This window comes from Haemaphysalis longicornis, unplaced genomic scaffold (genome assembly GCF_048455015.1).
Source record: "Haemaphysalis longicornis isolate Haplotype H1 unplaced genomic scaffold, Haemaphysalis longicornis Haplotype H1 scaffold_26, whole genome shotgun sequence".
Taxonomy (NCBI): Eukaryota; Metazoa; Arthropoda; class Arachnida; order Ixodida; family Ixodidae; genus Haemaphysalis; species Haemaphysalis longicornis.
This window is the reverse complement of record NW_027526319.1, coordinates 3,181,740-3,203,569: the sequence shown is the minus strand read 5'-3', so window position 1 is coordinate 3,203,569 and position 21,830 is coordinate 3,181,740. Positions and strand designations below refer to the sequence as shown.

At 49.4% G+C, this 21,830-nt stretch overlaps 1 protein-coding gene across 1 annotated transcript; it reads left to right on the top strand.

Moving 5' to 3' along the window:
• Window positions 1-15,943: 15,943 nt before the first annotated feature.
• On the top strand, window positions 15,944-19,834 carry LOC144172759 (uncharacterized). Its single transcript, XM_077701364.1, has 2 exons — window positions 15,944-16,476; window positions 18,163-19,834. The coding sequence occupies exons 1-2, from the start codon at window positions 15,974-15,976 to the stop codon at window positions 19,649-19,651; spliced, it is 1,992 nt and encodes a 663-aa protein (XP_077557490.1). The 5' UTR covers window positions 15,944-15,973; the 3' UTR covers window positions 19,652-19,834.
• The last annotated feature ends 1,996 nt before the right edge of the window (window positions 19,835-21,830 follow it).

The window sequence follows — 21,830 nt, the reverse complement described above, 5'->3', positions numbered from 1 at the left end:
CCTATGGATCTGTTCTTTTTATTTCTTTTCGAATACGATGTGTTTTGTGCACGTCGGCATCGGAGGCATCTGATCCGTGTACTGTCGTCTGCTTTTATAGGAGAAGGGGCGCTTTCTAAATTATTCCAGCTTGTATTCCCGCACAACTCGCCAGCGGAGTATTTCTATTATTATAACACTTGTGAATTGAATAAAACGTCGTAATTGTTGTATACTAATTTTCCGGTTGTTGTTCAAATTGCCCGTAGCGAACTGCTCTTTGTGTTTATTTTGTTCTTCGGAAAAAATTCCGCCGCCGATCCCAGGTGGCGCCACATGTTTACTTGAAACTGCAGTGCACGAGGCCCATAGGGCCGCTACTGTCCCCTCCAGGACACTTTGTTACTAGCTGTAGTTCTCCCAAAACTACTGCTTTAAATATACGCCGTCTTTTCAAGGTGTAAACTCTTAGTCAAAATTTTCTAGGGCAATCCTAAGCATTTTTGACCAAAAAGAATTAAGAGAATGGGCCTTAACTTTAAACGTTACAAAAACATTTTATGCTAGTAACAAAGAAAGGTGTTCCCCCCAGCTTTATGGCATAAAACGTTTCAGTCTCGCTCGGAACGTAAGCCTGTACATTGAATTTTTTGCGACCTGCGGAATTCCGGCACGGCGTAGAAAATGTTGACAAAGACTGTACTTAAACATATTTTAAGGGGTAAACATTCATTCCTTGAATCTAATTAAACGCTTCCTTGCTCTAAATTGTCATTCCGATGAAACCCCAGCGCTGTAGTGCGTGCATGTTGACGTCATTTATTTATTATTTATTTATTTATAGTACCTATAGGCCCCCAAATAGATGGTTGTTACATGAGGCGGTACACAGTTCACGAACAGATGATTTGTTCGATAGCTTCTTTGAAATGGGCGATGCAGGAGTGATGCTCGATGTCAGCAGGAATATTGTATCGTGACTCCGTTCCCTCCGCTTCGCATCAAAATATGCAACAACTGTTAACAAGCCAAAATATCCACCTATAGGATATATCTGGAGGCGTAGGCTACCAAATAACGGCTGGTACTGCTGTTTTAGACATTGATACAATCGCAATATTTAATTGCGCTTGGATTGAGACATAACGTCATAGGATTGCAGCGTTTCCGTTGAAAAAAGAATACTTGGCGGAAAATATAGTTAACACCTGAAATTGCTTGGTCCGCTTTTGTTTAACTCATTATAACTGATTCGTGCCCACAACAAACTCATACTAGAATCACCTTCCGGCTCTCATCACCCACTCGGTTACTTGCAAGACGACCTATGGCGCCATTTTATTGTATAAATTGTTGTGAATGTTTTCACCTTTCCTCTCAGTGATGCATTTCTTCGGGAGCAAAATATAATCATAGATAACTAAACACATTCTTTCTTACTGCACAGCACTATATGTCTAACCCCCCCCCCCCCCCCAGTTTTCATTCCGGTGTCATCGATTTACTCGACGCTGATTGGGGGCTCCTCCTCACCCCCACTGACAGCTCTTTCACAACTCCTTTCCGCTTCGCCTCCACCGATGCCCCTTTGGCAAGCTGCGCAGCAGCAGCTAACGGCGTTAGTGCGGTTATCAGATTATTGCGGAAAATAAACCGAAGCACGGATGGGCGTAAAAATATTCACTGACGATTACTATACTCCCTAATATAAAATTTGTGCGCAGCACGAGCTGCAGTCTTCTCAGTTACGGCGCATTTCTGCTGCGTCCCGGGAAGTGTTGGCGTGATCAGCGAACGCACGGCGGCGTGCGCTACTGTGCTGCTATACTTGGCAGTGCGCCGCCGCCACCGGACAGCATTTCGCAGATTGTGTTTGAACCTCCCGCGCAAATGTAATGTGGTTTGAATTAGCGGATAATGGAAGAGCGTCTAGGGAAAGTTTCAGGGGGAGGGCGCTCCTTGGTGGCGACACATGAGAGATGTGTGAGGAAAGGCAGTGAGGGAGATGACGCCGTAGCCGCACGTGTCGTCATCCACTTCACCCTTGGCTAGACGCTCCTCTCCGTTTTCTTTCTTTCGACGGTGCAGCGTTCGCTGAAAGAGCTACGCGGGCATAAACAGACGCCGCTCCCTCGAAGCCCAGGTAACGGCTGCCAAAGGGTTGCCCCCTAAAACGACCGAAAGCCGCCGTCACCCTTTTTCGCTCAATTCCAGTTTGCCAAGCAGCTGCGAATACCTTCCGGCTGGAGAGAAACTTGCGCAGTTGGAACGCTAGCGTGAGCCCATATTTCTTTTCTAGGTTGGAAGGCCCCCCGAGCGACATTTGCGCCGGTGTCTTTGATACCTAGGTATGCGTCATCGCCGGTTGCCGGTTTATGCGTGCATGGTTTGCGGGTGGAAAACAGGGGGTTGTGCACGCACAGCTGGGCTTCATGCTGCTACCGATGAAATGCCGGCTGTGCTGGTGGCAGTTTTGGATGCCAAAATTACATGGCTCAATGCGCTTGGTCGGCTGTCTTCCTCAATCGAGTGGTTCGAGTGTGGGTTGATGTGTTACACAGACACCTTACGCGGACAGTACGATGCCTACGACGGTGAAGCGAAATGGACAACCTCATGTTTGTACACGAGAATAGAGCTCAAGGGCTTCCAGGTTTTAAATCGTTATGGGGCGGATGCATGCAGTTTGGTTGAAGAAAGAAGAGCAGGAATTGAAGCGTTGGTCTGACAGCAAGCGCGAACGAGCGCAAAAACAACAGAAAGCTGCTAATACTGCCGTTACCACCTCAATTTCAGCTTATTGAGTAGCGGCGAATCCCTCTCGCACAAGCACCGACTTGCCGGTTTGGAACGCCGGCGTGAGCCAATATCACTTCTTCAGAGGGCTTCAGGGGATTTTTTAGACCGCGTCTGTCACTTCTAATCACGCGCACATGATCGGTTGCTGGTTCATGCGTGCGTAGGTTGGTAGTGGAAAACAAGGGGAGGCAGGAGGGCGGGGGGCGTGCACGATTGATTTGATTGATTGATTGTGGGGTTTAACGCGCCGACGTAACGCAGGCGATGAGGCGCGCCGTAGTGGAGGGCTCCGGATTAATTTTGACCACCTGGGGATCTTTATAGTGCGCCGAAATCTCGTACACACCGGCGTTTTTGCTTTTCGCCTCTATCAGAAAAGCGGCCGCCGCGGCCGGGAATTGAACCCGCGACCTCGTGCTCAGCAGCGCATCGCCTTAGCCACTGAGCCACCGCGGCGGGTGGGGCGTGCACGAGCAGCTATAGGTTTCATGCCTGTAATGATGGATGGCATGCCCGTTGTGCAGGTTCGAGGTTTAAACGCGGACGCTAAACGGCCGCGTTTAAACCTTAAGGTTTAAACCTTTAAGGATTGGATTTGTGTGTTGCACAAACAGTAAGATGCTTACGACGCGGCAGGGACACAGGCAGCTCCATGTTTGTGTACAAGAACGAAGCTTTGGATTATTCAGAGGCTTATTCTGCTAATTGGCTAGGAAGTATGCTTCATAGCAAATTACAACATCATGTTTTTTTCGTGCACTCCGTGGACTGCGTTCGGCTTTGCGAGCCATTCTTTACAGATTTGAAGGGCATTATTTTCGTTTTTTTTAGCCCGCACTCTGTTTCTGTTTGCTGTTTACTGCACGTATTGATTATATTTTATGGTGGGCATGCGCGAGAACTGCGCGCATATTTTCGTAATGCGGTAAATTTTAGTAGATGGTACTGGGTTCGCGGAACCGCTTCTTAGTTCATTGTGTTCCGCCTCTTTTTTATGACAACATGGTATACACATGTCGTCTGTCTACTTGTCAATCTCGCGTAAAAGTCACCCGGGAACATTGCTTTCACATTAAAACTGCTAGAATTCCGCAAACACGGCGCCCTATTGTCGTTCATCATTTCTGAATGAACCTTTCCGCTGCGTTAAATCGCACTGGAGAAATGCGAAACCCTTATGAGGCCCACAAGTTACCCATGGCAGGCTAACCTGGAGCTGTATGGTTGCGGGCACGTGCACTTGTTCAGCGGACACGTAAACAATAAAAGCGATTACATTCGAATCCATGCCATTGCCAGTTGGCACCTGCCTTTAAAAGACAATTGCTTACAAGCGTCAGGGAAGTTGCCCGGCTGTATATACACCACGTGGAGTACCTGGATGTATCTTTCTTTTTAACAAAACACGTGCGACGTTTTCCGCTCCCAATTGCTATGATTAGACTTGTGCAGAGCTCTGAACGAACAGCGACTAACGCGTATAATTCTCCGCTACGAACACGGCCCATCGTCATTTGGCAGACGACTCGAGCGAATGAATGGCATGTCCTAGTGAAGGACGCATCCAGTGAAAAAATCGCAGCTTTGTGAGCTAGCTCGCCGTCATCAGTGACGCCATGGCCGATGTGTTCACTGGAAACAAAAGGCGGAACAATGTGAGAAAATAACACACCTTGTCGGAAGAATGAAAATAATTAAAGCAAACAACAAACCCTCGTGCGTAGTAGGTAGCTGAACCGAAGCCGGTAGTCTGAGAGATGCGCCAGGAAGATAGAGCTCGCCGCCTGGGTCCTGTGTCTACCCTAATCAGCAGGGAAATTCGGAATGAGTTGGTAGATTGGTAGTGGTGTACTGAGCGCTTCGTTTGTAGTTCGACATATATTTCCAAGTCTTCAGTTTCACGCAGAAGAACTGCATGTGGGATTGGCCGATCGGAAATATTTTTACGGTAATACTAGGGCGCCAAACAGACTTGTATCGGAAACATTTTCCCGCTCAAGTTTTAACGACTCATTTACTTATATTACGAGTGCCTTTCTTGGGCTACTTAAACGCGAAAATTTTGGTCTGTCGGTCTGTCTGTCTGTCTGTCTGTCTGTCTGTCTGTCTGCCTCCCTGCCTGCCCGCCCCAAGATTCAGCCACCACGCCAAAAGTTCAAAGAAATTCTTACGCGAGGCGTTTATATAGGCAGACGATTTCCGAACTAGTGAATTTGGTAGCAAACTCTATATGAGTCGAAATTATTCAGCAAAAGGAAATGCTCCTCATACTTGAGGCAATACATAAGCACGTCACCACAGTGCTAGATTTGTTACATAAAATGAGACATAGGCTTAATCTCAGTGATAGCAAGCAAATAAAACACGTTAAATACAATGTTTCAACCAGAAAATACAGAAACGGCTCGTGCTCGAGCCTCCACCTCATGGCGGCAGTCACTCTGAGCCCAACGTTAAAAGTGTACAAACAGTGGCACAGTAGCAGCGCGACGGAAGAAAATTAAATAGGTTTTAGCAAACCGCCCCCGCATTTATCACGGGCGGAGTGAGACGGGAAGGCAGAAGCGCGACAGGTATGCAGAGAAGGAAGTAGAGGCATTGACGTTGGAGGGACCTCAGAAAGGTATAGTCTTTCGACAAAATTCGCGGCGCAGCGAGAATATATGTCGCCAAGTTTTTCTTCGTGAACTTACTATTAATGAACTGTCGCGACAATTGTTCCGCAAAAAACCCAAAACGAAGGCAGTTGCGGAACCAATGAAAACCTATCGTGACACACACCACGCGTACTAGAGTAATTGATTATCACAGAGATGGGGCTCGCCCAGGGACTGGAGTGCTCGCAGAGCAGTGCAGTGGATCTAATGAGCGGAAAAGGGTCTGTAGAGGAAGTTCTCTTTCTCACTGAGTATTCTCTCCCTATAAAAGGCGGGATTCGTTCGCTGTGACAGCCTCTGCATCGAACGTCCAAGTGTAGTTGCTGGTTCAGCCTCACAGAACATCTCGGGACCGGTCCCCGGAGGTGTTGTGATTCATACGGCAGACTTCAAAGGGGAGATTTGTGTACGCTACTGAAGGCTGTTGCGCAAACATCGGCTCTTCACCAGTATGCAAGTGACCCCAAAAGTGCCTCTTTGAAGCTTCCCGCCTAACCTCACCTTACCAGCACCGAGCACCGAGTACTGGCACTTCTGGAGCGGTATTGCCTATCAGCGCTCTATTCGCCGGAGCGACGTTTTCTGCAGTGCATTTGGATGCAATGCCGCCGCTTTATTTAGAGTTTTGGAGTTCAAGCTCGCAAAGTCGCCCATCGGGAGATGTCCCAGAAGCCGGAAAATGGGGCTTACGGGTAACCATCTCCCGGTTCCCTTTCGTATGTAAAGGTGGGTGCGTTTGAGGCCAAACGCCGAAGAAGCCTGACAACTTCTTGATCAACGCTCTGTGACCTATTTAGGTGAGAAAAAAAAAGCTTTTACTTCGATAACTCATTCATATATTGTTGCTGCATTATTCGCGAATTTAGAAACACTCGGTAGACAGGCCGTAAAAACAACTGCGCTGCGCCCTAATAACGTTGCTAGTTTCTTGGAGTTTGCAACCCAATTGTGATTGCCGCTTTTTTGTCAACGCGGATTTTCTGTGACCAATGCAAGCCCGCTGTTCTTGTAAATCCAGTGCACGTAAAATTTGAAAGGTGGCTGGGCTGACCCACACTAAGCTGCTACGGCGGGATTAATGCACAAGTGTTTCTCAAGCGCGTCCCAAATACTACCTGGGCTTAACTACTGAAACAGTTATCAATAGCGCAACAACAACAGGGCACATTGAATAAGTCTTAAGCAGAGATCATGTATCTCGGGCATTTTAATGCATATTACGTTCGTAAAAAAATCCGCAACGTCAAAGCTATGGTGTCATATTTGCTTGCTTTCAAACGAAAAAGGCGAGAATGTAAATCGTAAACAATATATATATTGCCACGGGACGCATAGGCGGTCAATGTCCCATACTGATTGTGTTCAGTCAGAAGACGACAAAAAAGTGGATGAGTCCTGGAGCGCGCTATCTTATGACCTCCATGTAAATACTGTAAACAGATCGTCCATCATTCTTCTCCAGGGTTCGTGTCATCCGTCGTGCAGCCACGTTACAATATATATATATATATATATATATATATATATATATATATATAAAGAGAGGCAGAGAGATATGTACTCTTCATTCGGCGGAAGGGCTTGTGATAACACCACGGATGCCTGGAATGCACGGAAGGAGGTCTCTAACGGTGTCACTGAACCCTATATCCTGCATTCCACGTTCGCACCATAATTACCCGTCATCTGATAGAATTTTTGTCAATAACGAGGGCGCAAAGAATCTAACACGGAAGGCACAAATCCATTTTGCGGGTACTCGTGCCATTTTCACATGAAAGTGTTTTGTAGGTTATTTAGGCGCGGTATTTGTCACTTTTTCGAATGTTCTAAGGCCGTCGCACTTGCAAGGTATGGAAAAAAAAAAACAGCGGTGACTCTGCTCGTAACCCAGAATTTTCCCGGCACTGAGTCAGTAACCCAAAAACTTCTTTTGCAACCTTTTGCAGATATGTTTGTGCGGCCCTCAAGAACTACGCTTCTTTATTAACGCGTAGAGACCTTTTCAAAATACTGCTTACTGCATTTAAACACGTGTTCGCTAAAAAATGCGTCTAGCTCTAATCCTGAGATGTGTTCTTTTCGGCGATTGCTCCCCTTTTATTATTGTGTAATATCTAGCGCAGGCTTAGCCATCCCCAAGTATATCAACATTGCCGCACTTTTTTAATCTGGGTACGGAAGGTTTAAATGGTGATTCCCTGATGTAGGGTGACAGCAGCCTCTAGCAGCCACAAATTTTTAAGAACGCTAAAGTTGTCATTAAAACTTCCCACCGTGTTTACTTATTCACAAAACCATGCGTTCCGCTTGTTTATCTTGCTGACGGAAGGAAGTATTTCTCAAACAAAAAAAGAGTGTGCATTGGCAGATTAGAGCACTGCACGGGCCCGAGCTGACCCGTAAGCCCTGGCCCGAATTGTTTGGGTCCTGGCTCAATGCCACGGGTTAGGGTCGGGCTCTTGCTCAAAGTGGTTGGCCAGGGCCGGGCTCGGGTTTGAATTTATGGGAATAATATTTCTGAAGTGTTGTACAGAAAAGAGTCTTAAAAGGAATGTTCTGAGCGTATTTTCACTCGCTTTTTGGTGTTAGTTGTACGCATTGTTTTGCACACTTGTTTTGCTGCGTCGGATAGTCACCGTGTTGATTTTTATGGCACTTCATTTACAGAACCAAGATTTGTATTGTGTTGTATAACATACCACATGTACGACTGCAACGAAAGCCATAGCGGGGAAGGGATAAATTGAGACAGCTTAGATCTCTGCGCCTATGTCTATGTGCACGTATGTTTTACGTGTCGCACCGGTCGTAATGCAGCTGTCAAGCCCACGAATCAAATTCGAATGTTAGAGAAACAACGCCGCTGCACACACACTGCAGGTGCAACATTTCAGGGCGCATGCACATTCGTGGATTGAAACGTGACATCAAAGATGTCAGCATACCAACTTGTTGCCGAGACAACCACGTGAAGTTGCCAAGAATGTGGTTATAAATGTGATGGGGTCTCTGATGTAATAATACGAGCTATTATTACGCCGATGTGACGTGACCAGAAGATTGTGGAAGCTAAAGCTAGCGCTCTTCTTAAGGCCAATTTTTTTAAAATTTAAATGCATGACGTGCTGTGCAGTCTAGATGCCCTGTCTGATTGCCTTCTACGAGACACTCAACAAAATACAGCCACAACTCGAACTAACGACACCCAATCTTACGAATTTCCCAATCTAACGACAAAACTCGGATTCACCCGCAGGTGTCCATACGGCGCAATGCATTCGTGAAAGCGAAATAACGAAATATATTCAAGGGTTTTCCCGCTGTGAAGGCCAGCTGCACTCAAATTTCACCTCGACCAAATTTGCTTTTAATGTGTAGTAAGTACTCCCAAATCAGCTGTGACAGAGTGGTAGCCCCGTGAAATTCCTCGTTAATCAGTCAGGAACGGTTAAAAAGCTTCGCCGCAAACCACGCTGCACCTGCGGCGGATTGCGTTAACAGCCATGACGCGCCTGTGACGCCCCATCCAACAGGGGCGTCTTCCTAGGGCCAGCCACGCAGCTGCAGAATCGGTCAAGCTCTGCTGCGAACGCTTCACCCATATGATTCCCCGGGTGCGCGGAGAGCTTGCGCGCGGGCTTGCTCCCGAGCTTCTGACCGTCCGGCCGCTCCCTGAACGGCTGCAACATCTCTTCAATGGCCGAGCTCTTCTCGATTTCGGTTTCAAAATCGCCGATTTTTGCTGATCGCTTGCGGCGTCCACGCGCGTAGTTCATGCGTCATATATTGCATCTTCCTTGCTTTATCAGTGGACTATACAAAAGTAGTGTTTTCAAGAGGTCGACATTTTGAGTGCAGTTGGGCTTTAACAAAGTTGTTTGAAAAAGAGACATAATTATACAACAAGAGGCACATTCGGGCAATGCACTTTCGCAGTAGTTTCGGCTAATTAACCGGCACAATGAGGGTGTTATACGCGGCGTTCCCTTGGAGGACACGGCCGAAGAGATCCAAGACCTCATAGTGCATAAATACAATCCGACTGCACTTCAAGCCAATCGCATCGGCAAGACGAAGACCGTCGTGATCGCGTTTGAGGGCCACAAGGTCCCGAATTACGTGAAGTACGGCAACGTCTTGATGGAATGCACGTTACATCGGAAACAAATCGGTGTTTGCTATCAATGTGGAAGAGTGGGTCACCGAATGGATGTGTGCCCGAACCCGCAAGATCGTATCTGCCGGGGCTGCGGACTGAGTAACCCGGACGAAGAACACGAGTGCGATCCCAAGTGCGCACTATGTAGCGGCAAGCACATGACGGGCGACCGCCGATGTAAAGCAAAATACAAGACGCCGTACGTGGTCAGACGCCGCCGTTGGGAACGCCAGCGCGCGGAGGAAGAGTCCGACGAAAGAGACCAAAAGAAGAGAGGTCATGCCAGGCGACCCCAACGGAGCTCCGCTTCGCGGAGCCGATCGAGGACGCCGGCCCGCGGGGGCAGACACCAAAGCCGCCGGCGCCGCCGCCGTCAGTCGCGCTCCTGCTCCCGCGGCCGCACACCATCAACCAGGCGCGGTGGAGCGGGAGGCGTCGCCGGCAACCGCCGCACCAGTTCGAGGTTCCGGGCCAGCTCCAGGGCGAGTTCCAGATCGGGGACCGGGCCGAGCACACGCCGAGGGATCCTGCTCGCCGAGAAGAAGGTGGGCTGGACAGATGGATCTCCCGTAGCTCGAGCGGAAGAATTTCCGCCGCTCGTCCCTAGCGCGGTAACTCCACAGATCCCCCCTCCGCAACCCCAAACTTCTAACCAAGCAGCATCGGCTGCAAAGCCAAAGCCGAAGGACGAGAGTGCCGAACTCAGAAAAATCATAGAAAAACAGAACGCGCAGATTAAGTCGCTGATGGATAAGATCGCGAAATTGGCCAGCGAACATACAGCGACCAGAGTGGTTGCTCAGCAAACAGCGAGCGTAGCAGCCGCGGACCCCACTGAGAAGCAGAGAAAGCTGCCGCGGAGGGAGACGCCGCTGGCCCGCATAGTGCGGGAAGGGGCGTCGAAGACCGCACAGGAAGCATCGGGTAGCCAAGAGGCGATGGACGCCGAGACGACCCCAGCCAGCGAGGCCGGCAAAGCCGCAGCCCCAGCTCCGGAGGTACAGAACCCCAGTTGGTGCAAGGTGATCGAGGAGAAGCTCGAAGCGATCCTCGCAGCAGTCAACCGAGTGAGCGTCAGGGTAGACAACCTCGAAGTGAAGGTTGAAACACTGTCCGTAAAGCACGAACGACTGGCGGCGCGCGTGAACGCCATGGCCGCCAACAACACAGCGCAGGGAAGGCTCGCTGCACTACGCAAGAAGCGAAACGAAAGACTCAAAGCATCGGTCGCGAACAGACGTGGCCGCCTAGAAACGGCCGAAGAAGATGAAGAGAACAAATAAAGGAAAGAATAATCGGGGGGGAGACACCACGATAGTGTACCAATGGAACTGCAGAGGAATTCGCAACAAAGACAGCGAACTATTACTTCACATTGAAAGCCTAGACCAGAAACCAGACGTGATTGCGTTGCAAGAAACGCACGCCAGACCGCGCCTGCCGGGGTACGTGACCTACACGGACCCGACGGAGCGCGGCACGGCGGTGCTTGTACGAAACAACGTGGCCACAACGCAGCATGTAACTGCCCAGAGCGGCTGCGAGCACACGCTGGTGGAGGTACATTCGAGAACGATTGGCAATGCCGGAAACATGTTTATCATGAGCGCGTACTGCAGACCCTCGCAAAAACAGTACGATTTCGATAAGATGGTGCGAGAAGCGAAAAAGATTGCCGGGAACAGGACACTCCTGATACTCGGCGACTTTAACGCTCCTCATCCGAAATGGGGCTACAAGCATCAAACCAAGAGAGGGACAAAATTAGCGCAAGTAATGGAAGACCAAGACATGGTACTCCTGAACGAGCCGGGGACGGTCACCCGGAGAGGCAACAGCGCCTGCCGAGACACCACGCCGGACCTATCGTGGCTCTGGGGAACGGCACCGGTGGCCTGGCAGTGCGAGGACCAAGACTTCGGGTCCGACCACTACCTTATCTACATTCAAATTCAAGGACCGAGTTACCGGGCAACGCTGGGCAAAGCCAGGGTAACGGACTGGGACCGGATGCGAAAGCACACCGAAGAGAAAGCAAATGAAGAAGAAGACTTGGACACCGAAGAAGGCCGAGACGAAAGAAGCAACCAAACGTACGCCGAGTGGGCCCGCGAGCAAAAGACAACGCTCGACAAGTTCACTAAGGAAATTGTGACGACTGCGCAAACACCCTTCGTGGACGCCCGCCTCGCGCACATGTGGGCGGCGCGCCACTCGCTCACGCGAAGGTGGAAACGGCAGCGTCACAATAAGAAGTTAGTCCAAAGAATAGCGAGGTTGAATAAGGAAATAGCCGAGTACGCGAGCAAGCTGTGCCGCGAAAACTGGCTCAGCGTGTGTGATGGCCTGCAGGGCAAGCTGTCGGCGCGGAAGACGTGGTGTCTCCTGAGACATCTCATCGACCCGCTGAGCAGCAAGACGGCCGGCAATCGCAATTTGATCAAGACACTGAACGCCTACAACGGGGACGGACAGCGCCTGCTGAACGACCTGGAACGGACGTACTTCAAAACAGAGAAAGGCCAGTATCCGATCCCTGACGAGTATGCGGGGCCGGAGAACCCGAACCTCGACGAACCTTTCACCACGGCTGAGCTTTGGTCCGCAATAGATGAAGGTAACAAGAGGAGTGCTCCCGGTACGGACACGATTACCTACAAATTGCTCGGTAACATGAGCAATGCGGCGGCAAGAGAACTGCTGGGTCACATCAACAAGGCCTGGGAGAAGTCGCGGCTACCGCCCGAATGGAAAACGGCCGAAGTCAGGTTCATACCGAAGCCCGGCAAACCGCTCAAGATCGAAAACATGCGTCCGATATCGCTGACCTCCTGTGTGGGGAAGGTGGTCGAGCGCATGGTGTTCAAGAGGCTGCAAGCTCATCTAGATAAGACGGGACAGATGCCGGCCACGATGTACGGCTTCAGACAACATCTAAGCACGCAAGACGTGATGATCCAGCTCAGTGAACTGGTGGTGAAGGAAGCAACGAAGACAGCACCGCGAGCGATACTGGCCCTAGATCTGAAAGGGGCATTCGATAACGTGTCGCACGCGGCCGTGCTGGAAAATCTAGGAAGGACGGGATGCGGCCGGCGTACGTTCGGCTACATCAAAGACTTCCTGACCAAAAGAACGGCAATGATCAGGATTGGCAAGGAGAAGTCAGAACCCGTGGAGCTCGGGGACAGAGGAACCCCTCAGGGGTCTGTCCTGTCGCCTCTGCTGTTCAACCTGGCACTCCTTCCCCTACCCTCGTTACTCGAGCGAATAGACGGTGTGAGTCACGCATTATACGCCGATGACATCACGGTGTGGACCAACCGCGCGGGCTCTGACACCTGGATAGAAGGAGTGCTGCAGAGAGCGGCGGAAACTGTCCACGGATACGCCAAGTCCTGCGGCCTGAGCTGCGCCCCGCAGAAGTCAGAACTGCTTATCGTCCAACCAGGCAGGCCAAAGAAGCAAGCACCCCCGAACGTAACCGTAACCATCGACGGCACGCAAATCACACCGACTGAACAGATTCGGATCCTGGGCCTGTTACTCAGGGGAGACGGAAAAGCCTCGGCCGCCGTCACCAAGATCAAGCACTCGATTGAACAGATCGCAAGTATGATACGTAGAGTTGCGAACCGCAACCGCGGTCTGAAAGAAGAAGACGCACTGATTCTAGTGCAGGCGTTCGTCGTGTCCCGCGTAACCTACTCCGCCCCGTACCTCCGGCTAACGAAGGCGGACAAGGAAGCGCTGGACACGGCGATGCGTAAAGCCACCAAGATAGCCATGGGTCTGCCAATGTACTCGTCAACGAAAAGATTGATGGAAATGGGCACCCTCAACACCACGGACGAACTCATCGAAGCACACTTGTCCAACCAGAGAGTTCGTCTGAGCAGGACAGAACACGGAAGAGCCGTCCTACACAATATAGGATGGCAGGTTGAACCACAGACGGAAGAGGCACCACTCCCTCAGAGATGGCGTGACTCCATCACAACAAAACCGTTACCGCGCAACATGACAGTGGAACGGCACGAAGGCAGGCGGACGGCGCGGGCCAAAGCCCTGGCCCGGAAGCTGGAGGAGGACCCCCAGGTCCGGTACGTGGACGCCTCACTCCCAAAACACGGAACAAAGGCCGTGGTGGCCGTAACGGACATCGACGAGCTGAAGACCTGCGCGTCGGTGAAGACTACGGACCCCACCGTGGCAGAAGAGGTAGCCATAGCGCTGGCCCTAGCCATGCCGGAGGTCAGCACGGTGGTTACCGACTCCAAGAAAGCGTACGCAAGCTATCGGAAGGGGATCGTCTCCTCTGCGGCAGCAACTATACTCGAGAGACATCCCACAACACCGGGACGAGTCACCGAGCTCGTGTGGGTCCCGGCTCACTCGCTCGTGGAAGGCAACGTCACCGCCGACCACTATGCCCGAGAACTAGCCATCCGGGCCGAGGAAGAGCAACCACACCCCGTCACGAGTTATAAGGAGATCGTCCGCCTATACAAAGAAAGTAGAACGAGGCTTCCAAAGCCACACAAGCAACTGAGCAGACGGCAGCAGACGATATTGCGCCGCTTACAGGCAGGGTCGCTCGCACACCCGGCGCTTCTGCACAAAATGTACCCTGCAGAACACGACAACACATGTCCATTCTGCCGGGGAGACGGCACTCTCGCGCACATTATTGGGGAGTGCAAAAAACTCAAGACACCCCCCTACACCCTTCCCCCCTCCCCCAATTCCAACCCGCTCGAGCGATGGGAGACCTTACTGTCCAGCTCTGACCTCACCATTCAGCAACAGCTGGTGGCTCGAGGAGAAGAATTACTGGACACATATGGGTCCCGCGAATAGGGAACCACCCCATCTGGTGCCTGCGCGCACCATTCTTTATTTGAAGCTCCGTTAAAGTTGTTCACTCACTCACTATACAACGAGTGATGTCGAATCTGTTTCGTCATACCACCACGAGGAATGTTGCTCCACGTCCGAAAAAAAAAACGAGGCTGTCGGTCCGCCCAATTGTAATGAACCGCGCGCAGAGGAAAATGACAGGCTTTTTTGACAGGAAATAAATTTATTTCCTCGAGAGCCCCTAGCGTTATATTGTTAATATTGTCACAGGGGTTATTTAGTGCATTACTAAATAATCGACAGGCGATGGCGGTGGCCGCCGAAATTACGATGTCCTGGTCGCTGCTGCGAGCCTTCCTGCGATGCGCCTCCCTTTAGGAATTTGTGGAAACCACTGCTTGTAAGATGAAAACCCCGATTTTACGACGTTCTTGATTTAACGAACTATTTGTTAGATCGGATTTTAACTGTATCGTAAACAAATCCCCTTCAGCTTTTTTGCCCTGGCCTGGTCCCGCACACGTGAGCACTGCTTACGCCCAAAAGTAAGTGACCGGGCCCGGGTCGAGCCCGGGCTGGCAGGTTCACTTATGAATGCTCAGGATAGGGCCAGGCACGGCTCGGACTAGGGGGCCCGGGTAGGGCGCGGGTTTTATAAAGCGGGCTCGGGCCCGACACGGGCCTTAAAATAAGGCCCATGCAGCGCTCTGGGGCGGATGCCTCTTCAATAATTAGAGTTTCGCAATACCAGGTGCTCCCACTGTTGAGCGGTAGATGCCAAGCCGAAACAATTCCTGACGAAGTAAAGAATTGTCACGAGAAATGTACCTAAGGGGTTTTCAAGATCAGGTTGGCTCCTTTCTTCCTGCTGTGTACGTAATTTGGTCAGTCTGAGCGTATAAGCCGATATAAACCCAAAACCGCAATCTCAACCGCCTTTGGTTTTCGGGAAAAGGGTAGAAGGAAACCGTGGTTCTTACCCAAACATCCAGAAGGCCACTCAACAAAGTTTATAACACACTTGCACTTTATATGATTTAGAACGTGTTGTCCCTGATACTCAAGTCCCTACAGTTTTTCGGAAGGGCGTTATGACGCAACGATCAACACGCGCCCCACCAAAGTGTAAAGTAGGGAAGCAGCGGGACTTGGGCGTTAACAAAGCTGTCGCGTGGGCGGCTTAATGAGTAGATGCCCTTGATTATTGGCACGTGACCTGCAGGCTCCATCAATTATAAACGAAGCCTGTATTGTACTTATGAGCCTTTCAAGTGAAAGGAAATTTTTAAACGCATTCTCGAAATGTAATCAACAGTTATATATCCCAAACACTTTCAAATGCACAGCGCTGTTATTCTTTCTCAGGTTAATACACCTTAGGTTTCGTCTCCACGCTTGTCCCCCTTCACACCATATCGTTGTATGTATGTGATGTGTTATATTGTCGACTTATCCTACCTTGTACTTTATTCAACAGCTCAACGGGTCCTCCAGTGATGCAGTCGGCCAAGCAAGGATGAATCCGCTTTCTTTGTGGGTTTCGTGGCTCATTGCTCTTGAAGCTACGGCACAACTTACGCCCTGGGCACAACGCCGAGGTGATCGTTGCAAGAACCTCACAATACCATGGACAGTTCCCAGGGAGTCATTCGAGGATGTTCCAGACTCAGTGTTCGACACCCTTATGCGCTGTCCCGAACGTCTCCATGGTTGCTCCGAAGAGCTCGTCAGCTGCAGGAGGGCCACGTATGCCGCAACTTGCTCGTGCGCGCCCAATTGCCAAGCCTACAGAGACTGCTGTTGGAGTGTGCCTTTTTCCACTTTGGACTCCGAGGTGCCTGCAAGTGGTTGCGTGGAAGTGTACTTGGATTCTTCGTGGAAGAAATTCGTTCACATGGTCGTCGGATGCTTGCAATCGTGGCCGTACGACGACATCAGGGATTCCTGCGAACAGCCGCAGTACTTCAACGACACCTTCTACCTCATCCCAGTTACCAGCGTTAACCAAGTGACGTATAGGTAACTCATTCATTTGCCTTTGCCGTGACAGCTTTACTTGAGAACACCTATTGTTTATGTTTTTTGCTATTATTTCCAGGTGTATCATATCAAAAGTAGTGGGCTAAGCTTAGGGATGCGATTTTATAGACAATAAACGTGGCATAAACAAAACAACTTTGTATTACCTACAGTGCAAAAAGACGAGGAAATAAATAGGAACAATACGAAACCTCTGGGAAGCCCCTCCCCCCCCCCCCGTCCCCCAAAGCCCTTACTTTTCAACATATGTGCGCCCACAATTTCACGTCAATATATTACCGAGTTACAATTTTGAAGTTGTTTTTTTATATTTGTGTCAGTTTTTGTCGTTCCGCATTTGGAGGAGCAATAATGCGCCTATTTTTATTTAGCTTTGGATCAATAAAGTTTTTACTACCACCAGCACCACCACTCGGACAGCAAACTGTAGCTTACTTTCATATAAAAGGGCGGTTGTGTTTCCATAGCAAAAATGAACAGCTTTCCAGCCGCATTAGAGCGCCGCTATCGCTCTTCACCGATATAGGCTATTGTCCTACTAAACGATGGATCTTACTCTATGCGATGCTGAATGCTTCACCTGTTGAACTCAGTATACGGCTCGTGTTCATTATTCCAATAATGATAACAGAAAGTGTTCAGGACTACGTTTTCATTGGCTACGCTCGGTGTTGGTGCTTATTGAGTGTTTACCTAGCTGCTTACTTTAACGTGCCACGTGTTTTATCACAACGCGGAAGTAATATATATTATAGTGGATCAAGCCTTCATCGACAAAGAACGCAGGCGCCAATGCCTCAACGCTTACCGGACCAGACAGGACACGTTGAAGTACCTGAAATCCTATAAAGGTTTCAGCACAAGCCTAAGTATCTCGTGCAGAAATATGCTTAGCCCTCAGTGGTTTATAAACACTTTTAGGCTTATGTTGAGCTATGTGCTATTCGATGCATCGCGAGGGGATTTCAGAGTGGATACTGAGGCCAGGTTAACGACATCCGATGGTCAATTCTGATACCATGGAGGATTTTTACTTCTGCACAATTATTTGAGGTTTCTTGTGCAATCTCCTGCAACGACACAACGAAACTTATACCATTCAGCTTCATATACTAATATACACTCGCGGGAAATCTGTCGCTGCAGTCACCGGCCACCGTGGGCGGCGCCATTTCCGCTAGTGACGTTCCGCGCCTACTTGGCTTAGCTGGCCATACGGCTTCCTTTTTGTCTCGAAGCCAAAATCAACGAAAAAGGGTAAATTTTTGTTGTTGTTCATCGTACATGAAGCTTCTAAATAATTACTAAAAATAAATCCTTTTGGAGGTTCAATGTTATAATAACAAAACAAATTTTATGAACCTTCTACAGTAATATTGTTGCTTTTTTGCAGCCACAGCCAACTTTTCAGCCTGTTCATGAGCCATGCCGAGGACAAGTGGAGCGTGCCTGCTCAGTACATGACGGAACGCTCGCTGAAGCGCGGCTCCCCGAGACAGTGGCGCCTGATTTCCCTCTAGTATCTGTTAGTATGAAAATTCATGGCTTTTACCGAATACTAAAAAATCCCCCTATGCAGAAAAGAAAACCTTTCGGGGGAAAATTACGCTGCGGTTTACTAGAAGCGAAGAACAGATAATACAACTTTGCCTCTTTACATTTCAGAAATGCCTTCTGTGCCCTCTGCAACGACGACTTCGGCAACACCACTTTCTGGAACGCGACTCGGTACAAAACCAGAGGTCACCGTGTCCTCGTCACTCTGCCCACTTTTGTGGAGAAGAACCCTACGTTGCACTTGAGGCCCTGTAGATTAGACAACCTGAATAACTCGTGCACACGGCCAGTGCCCACATTGATTTCGAAACGATGCGAAACATACTATGCTCCTGTCGAGGACAAAGGAAGTCCGGACAGCCCTGTGTATCGAAACGTCTACTGCGCCATGTGCAGTGGTGCTAACTTGACCGCCCTGTCGTGCAGCCCGACACTCCACTTGAGTAACTTCAGCGCAGTCAATCGAAAGAAATCGGGGGGCGGAGTCGTCCCCGCTGTCTTTCGGCCACCCAATCTTGCAGGCTTGTTCAAGCCGGTTGTGAGCACATCAACATGCTACGCCGAACACGACGGTCATTGCTACATTCGCCACTTACCAAGCTTCTACAGTAAAGAGCCACGTTCTCGAAAAAGGCCGACGGGAGATGAAACGTCACCTTTGCCACCGGTGAGGACGCCCAATAAAAGTAACTACTACAGAGCAGACCACTACGTCACCGTCATCAGCCTGTTGATGTCAATATGTTGCCTCGTGCTAAAGGTGGTCGTCTTTTGCATGTACCCAAATGTGCGTAGCTTCTCCTCCAGGTGTACGCTGTGCCTCTCAGTGACAATACTCCTTACCCACGTTCTGTTTTTGATTTCCAACTGCTTTGTGCTACCGCCACACATCTGCTTCCTCGCAGCAGTTATTCAGCATTACGGATTTCTGTCGACTTTTTTCTGGACGAGCGTGCTCTCATACTGGAGGGGCGTCACCGCCATGAAGCTTTATTCTACTCGCCGGAAGACATTGCTATTGTACGGCGTGCTGGCCTGGGGTCTTCCTCTGGTAATCGTCGCCGCAGCTGTGACAGTGGACTGGACTGCACCTGGCTCCATACTGTCAGCAGGTTACGGTCACGCAGGCTGTTGGATCGGTACTATGTACGGCCTCATCGTATACTTTCTTGCCCCAATGGCAACACTGCTTCTGTTCTGCGTGTGTTTCTACCTAAAGACAGTGTGCTACATTCGGAACACTACTTTAGTTGCCGGGTCTCTCCAAGAGCCCGCCAAAGGCACTGGCGTGGATGGCCTCCAGCAAAAGCAGCGCCGCTCCCAAATGTCCCTGTTTACGCGTCTTGCACTCATCATGGGCGCTGCGTGGGCTGTCGCCTTTATTGGAATTTTCGTTCCGATCGCAGAATTCGATTACGTCACGAACGCCCTCGTTGGGTGTCAAGGTGTGTATATGTTCCTGGCTTTCAAAGATTACCGCTACTTGTGTTCGTGTGGTAATAAATGTGCAAACATGAGACGGCTGAACCGCAGCCCCGGAACGTCCCGCTCTGATCTGGCCTCTTCTAAGAAGTCAAGTGGGTCAAAGGCCACTTGAAGAACATGGACGGGCTCCGTTTTTTGTGATATAAAGCATGCAGTGATTGAAAAAGGACGTAAAATATTACAGTAAAGCCTTGAGGGTTTTGCTCTGCGTCTGACAACTTTCTTTGCTTTTGGTGTAAATATACGTTGGATCAACGTTCGGTTTTAGATTACTTAGAGATTTTTGAGAAATGAACGTTTTGTTCCAACCATGAAGTGTACTGAGGAAATAAAATACAAAAAGTGTGTATTATAAACAACTGAATTGTTGTGCTTTGACGCAGCTACTTCAAACCTCTTTGGTGGGGGTTGTCGAACACAACGACTTACTCAACGACTCACAACCATCCCAATAGAATATTTTGTCATATTGTCCCTTCTGACGTATGTTGCAAGCTTCCACCTGAGTTTTCTTCTGCGACTCTTTAAAAAGGATATTTAGAAAGAAAAAAATACTGTTATTTTTGTTGCACCCCTTTTAACAGTGATGTTTCTTGAAAAGTCACGTTTAAACTGGGCATAAGTTTCTTCGTCAGTAGCAGCCATTATTTTTAACCTGCACGAAGAGCTATACGAGCATGAAAGCAATATATCATGCATAATTGTAGGCTATCAGATTATGGTCAGTCAGTTTATTCAACATTACGCAGATGTTGGAAGGAGGAACAAAATCCCTGGTAGAGAGGCTTGACTAGGGTCGGCGCTACCTCATACGAAAATCATTGTTTTAATAAGCTGCTTATACACATGCAAAAATATTAACCGCGACTCTGTCTAGGTCGAGCTTTGTCCGTCGGTCACACCAAGAAACCTCGAAGTCTCAAGCAAAAAGTGTTCTTGGGAAGGAGAAAATCAAACCGGCACCCTACGTACTGGGCAACCCTAATAGCCCGAGGGGTATGGGGATAGCAGCAGCGGGGAAAAATAACGTGTGCAGCCGATTGGAAAGAAGTAAAACCACTTCCCGTGGTCGGCATCGAACCTGGGGCCATCGCGTTATGAAACCGGTGTTTATCCGATTGAGCCATCACCTTTTTTTTTCTTTATTGCCTGTTAACTATACAGAACAAAACACTTACACAAACACACAAGACACCTCACCAAATCGTTGGTTATCTACTGTGTCTAGAATTTCTTTAAACATGCCAGAATATCAAGCACGCTTGTCCACTCTGGCCGGTCATGCTGGGCTTGATACACATCGCGTATGTAGCACACACTTTCAATGAAATTTTCCCTTACCGGGCGGGCATGGGTATCTGCATTGTCTACAGATTTTCTAGTTTTCCACAATGCGTGCAGGCTCAACAACATTATCATGTCGTACGGTATTCCTCCATCATTTACAACGGGCAAGTAGCGAATACCGTGTGGGCTGATGGGCAGTTCTTTTTTGAGGGTATTGCGCCATCACCTTTCTTTTGCTTTAACGCCAGTCTTCGACACAACACAGAAACACAAAACAAACTCATTTACATGAACAACTCGAGCGACAAGCCACCTACCTATGAAGGCTGATGTCTCTCTGAAATTCCTTAAGCGTAGTCAAGGGTTCTATCCTTGACAGCCACTCTGGAGCGCATGCCTTGCACTCCTGCACTTCTACGTACTGTGCCATGGACTCACGAAAACATTGCCGCGTAGGGCGGGCGTCCACATCCCCGTGGAGCAAGGCCATGCGCGAGCGCCTTATGCTATGCAAGGCCACCAATATAACGAGGTCCAAGGGTGCCCCCTCCGCGTTTTCTACAGCTAGAAAGCGTATGCTATGGTGGCTGAGCGGAAAGTCTTTATGAAGGGTCCTCTGGAGAACATCCCATAAAAATACCGCAGCCCAACAATGCAGAAAAACGTGCTCTATTGTTTCTGGCTGTTTACAAATTGAGCACTGAGTTCCCTATGGCACCAATATCCCTCTATCATGCATCCATGTTCCAACAGAGAAAGTGCCTGAGTGTAAATTGAAGAAAAAGGTTTTCACTACAGGGTGAACCTCCATTCTTTTGACGCGCTTTAGCACATTTTGGCCTGGCCCAGCACGGTAATTATACCTATACATAGGGACGGGAAAAACAACATCGCAAATGTCCTTATACAGTTTTTTGCGTGTCACAGAGGACAGGTACTCTCCAGAAAAACGTGCGAATAGAAAACGGGCCGTCATAACTATTTCCTTCAATTACCCATACACG

Excerpts from the sequence above, each read along its gene's own strand:
- LOC144172759 (XM_077701364.1), top strand. The coding sequence starts at position 15,974 with ATGAATCCGCTTTCTTTGTGGGTTTCGTGGCTCATTGCTCTTGAAGCT. Across the intron at positions 16,477-18,162 it reads GTTAACCAAGTGACGTATAG|AAATGCCTTCTGTGCCCTCT; the intron begins GTAACTCATTCA and ends TTTACATTTCAG.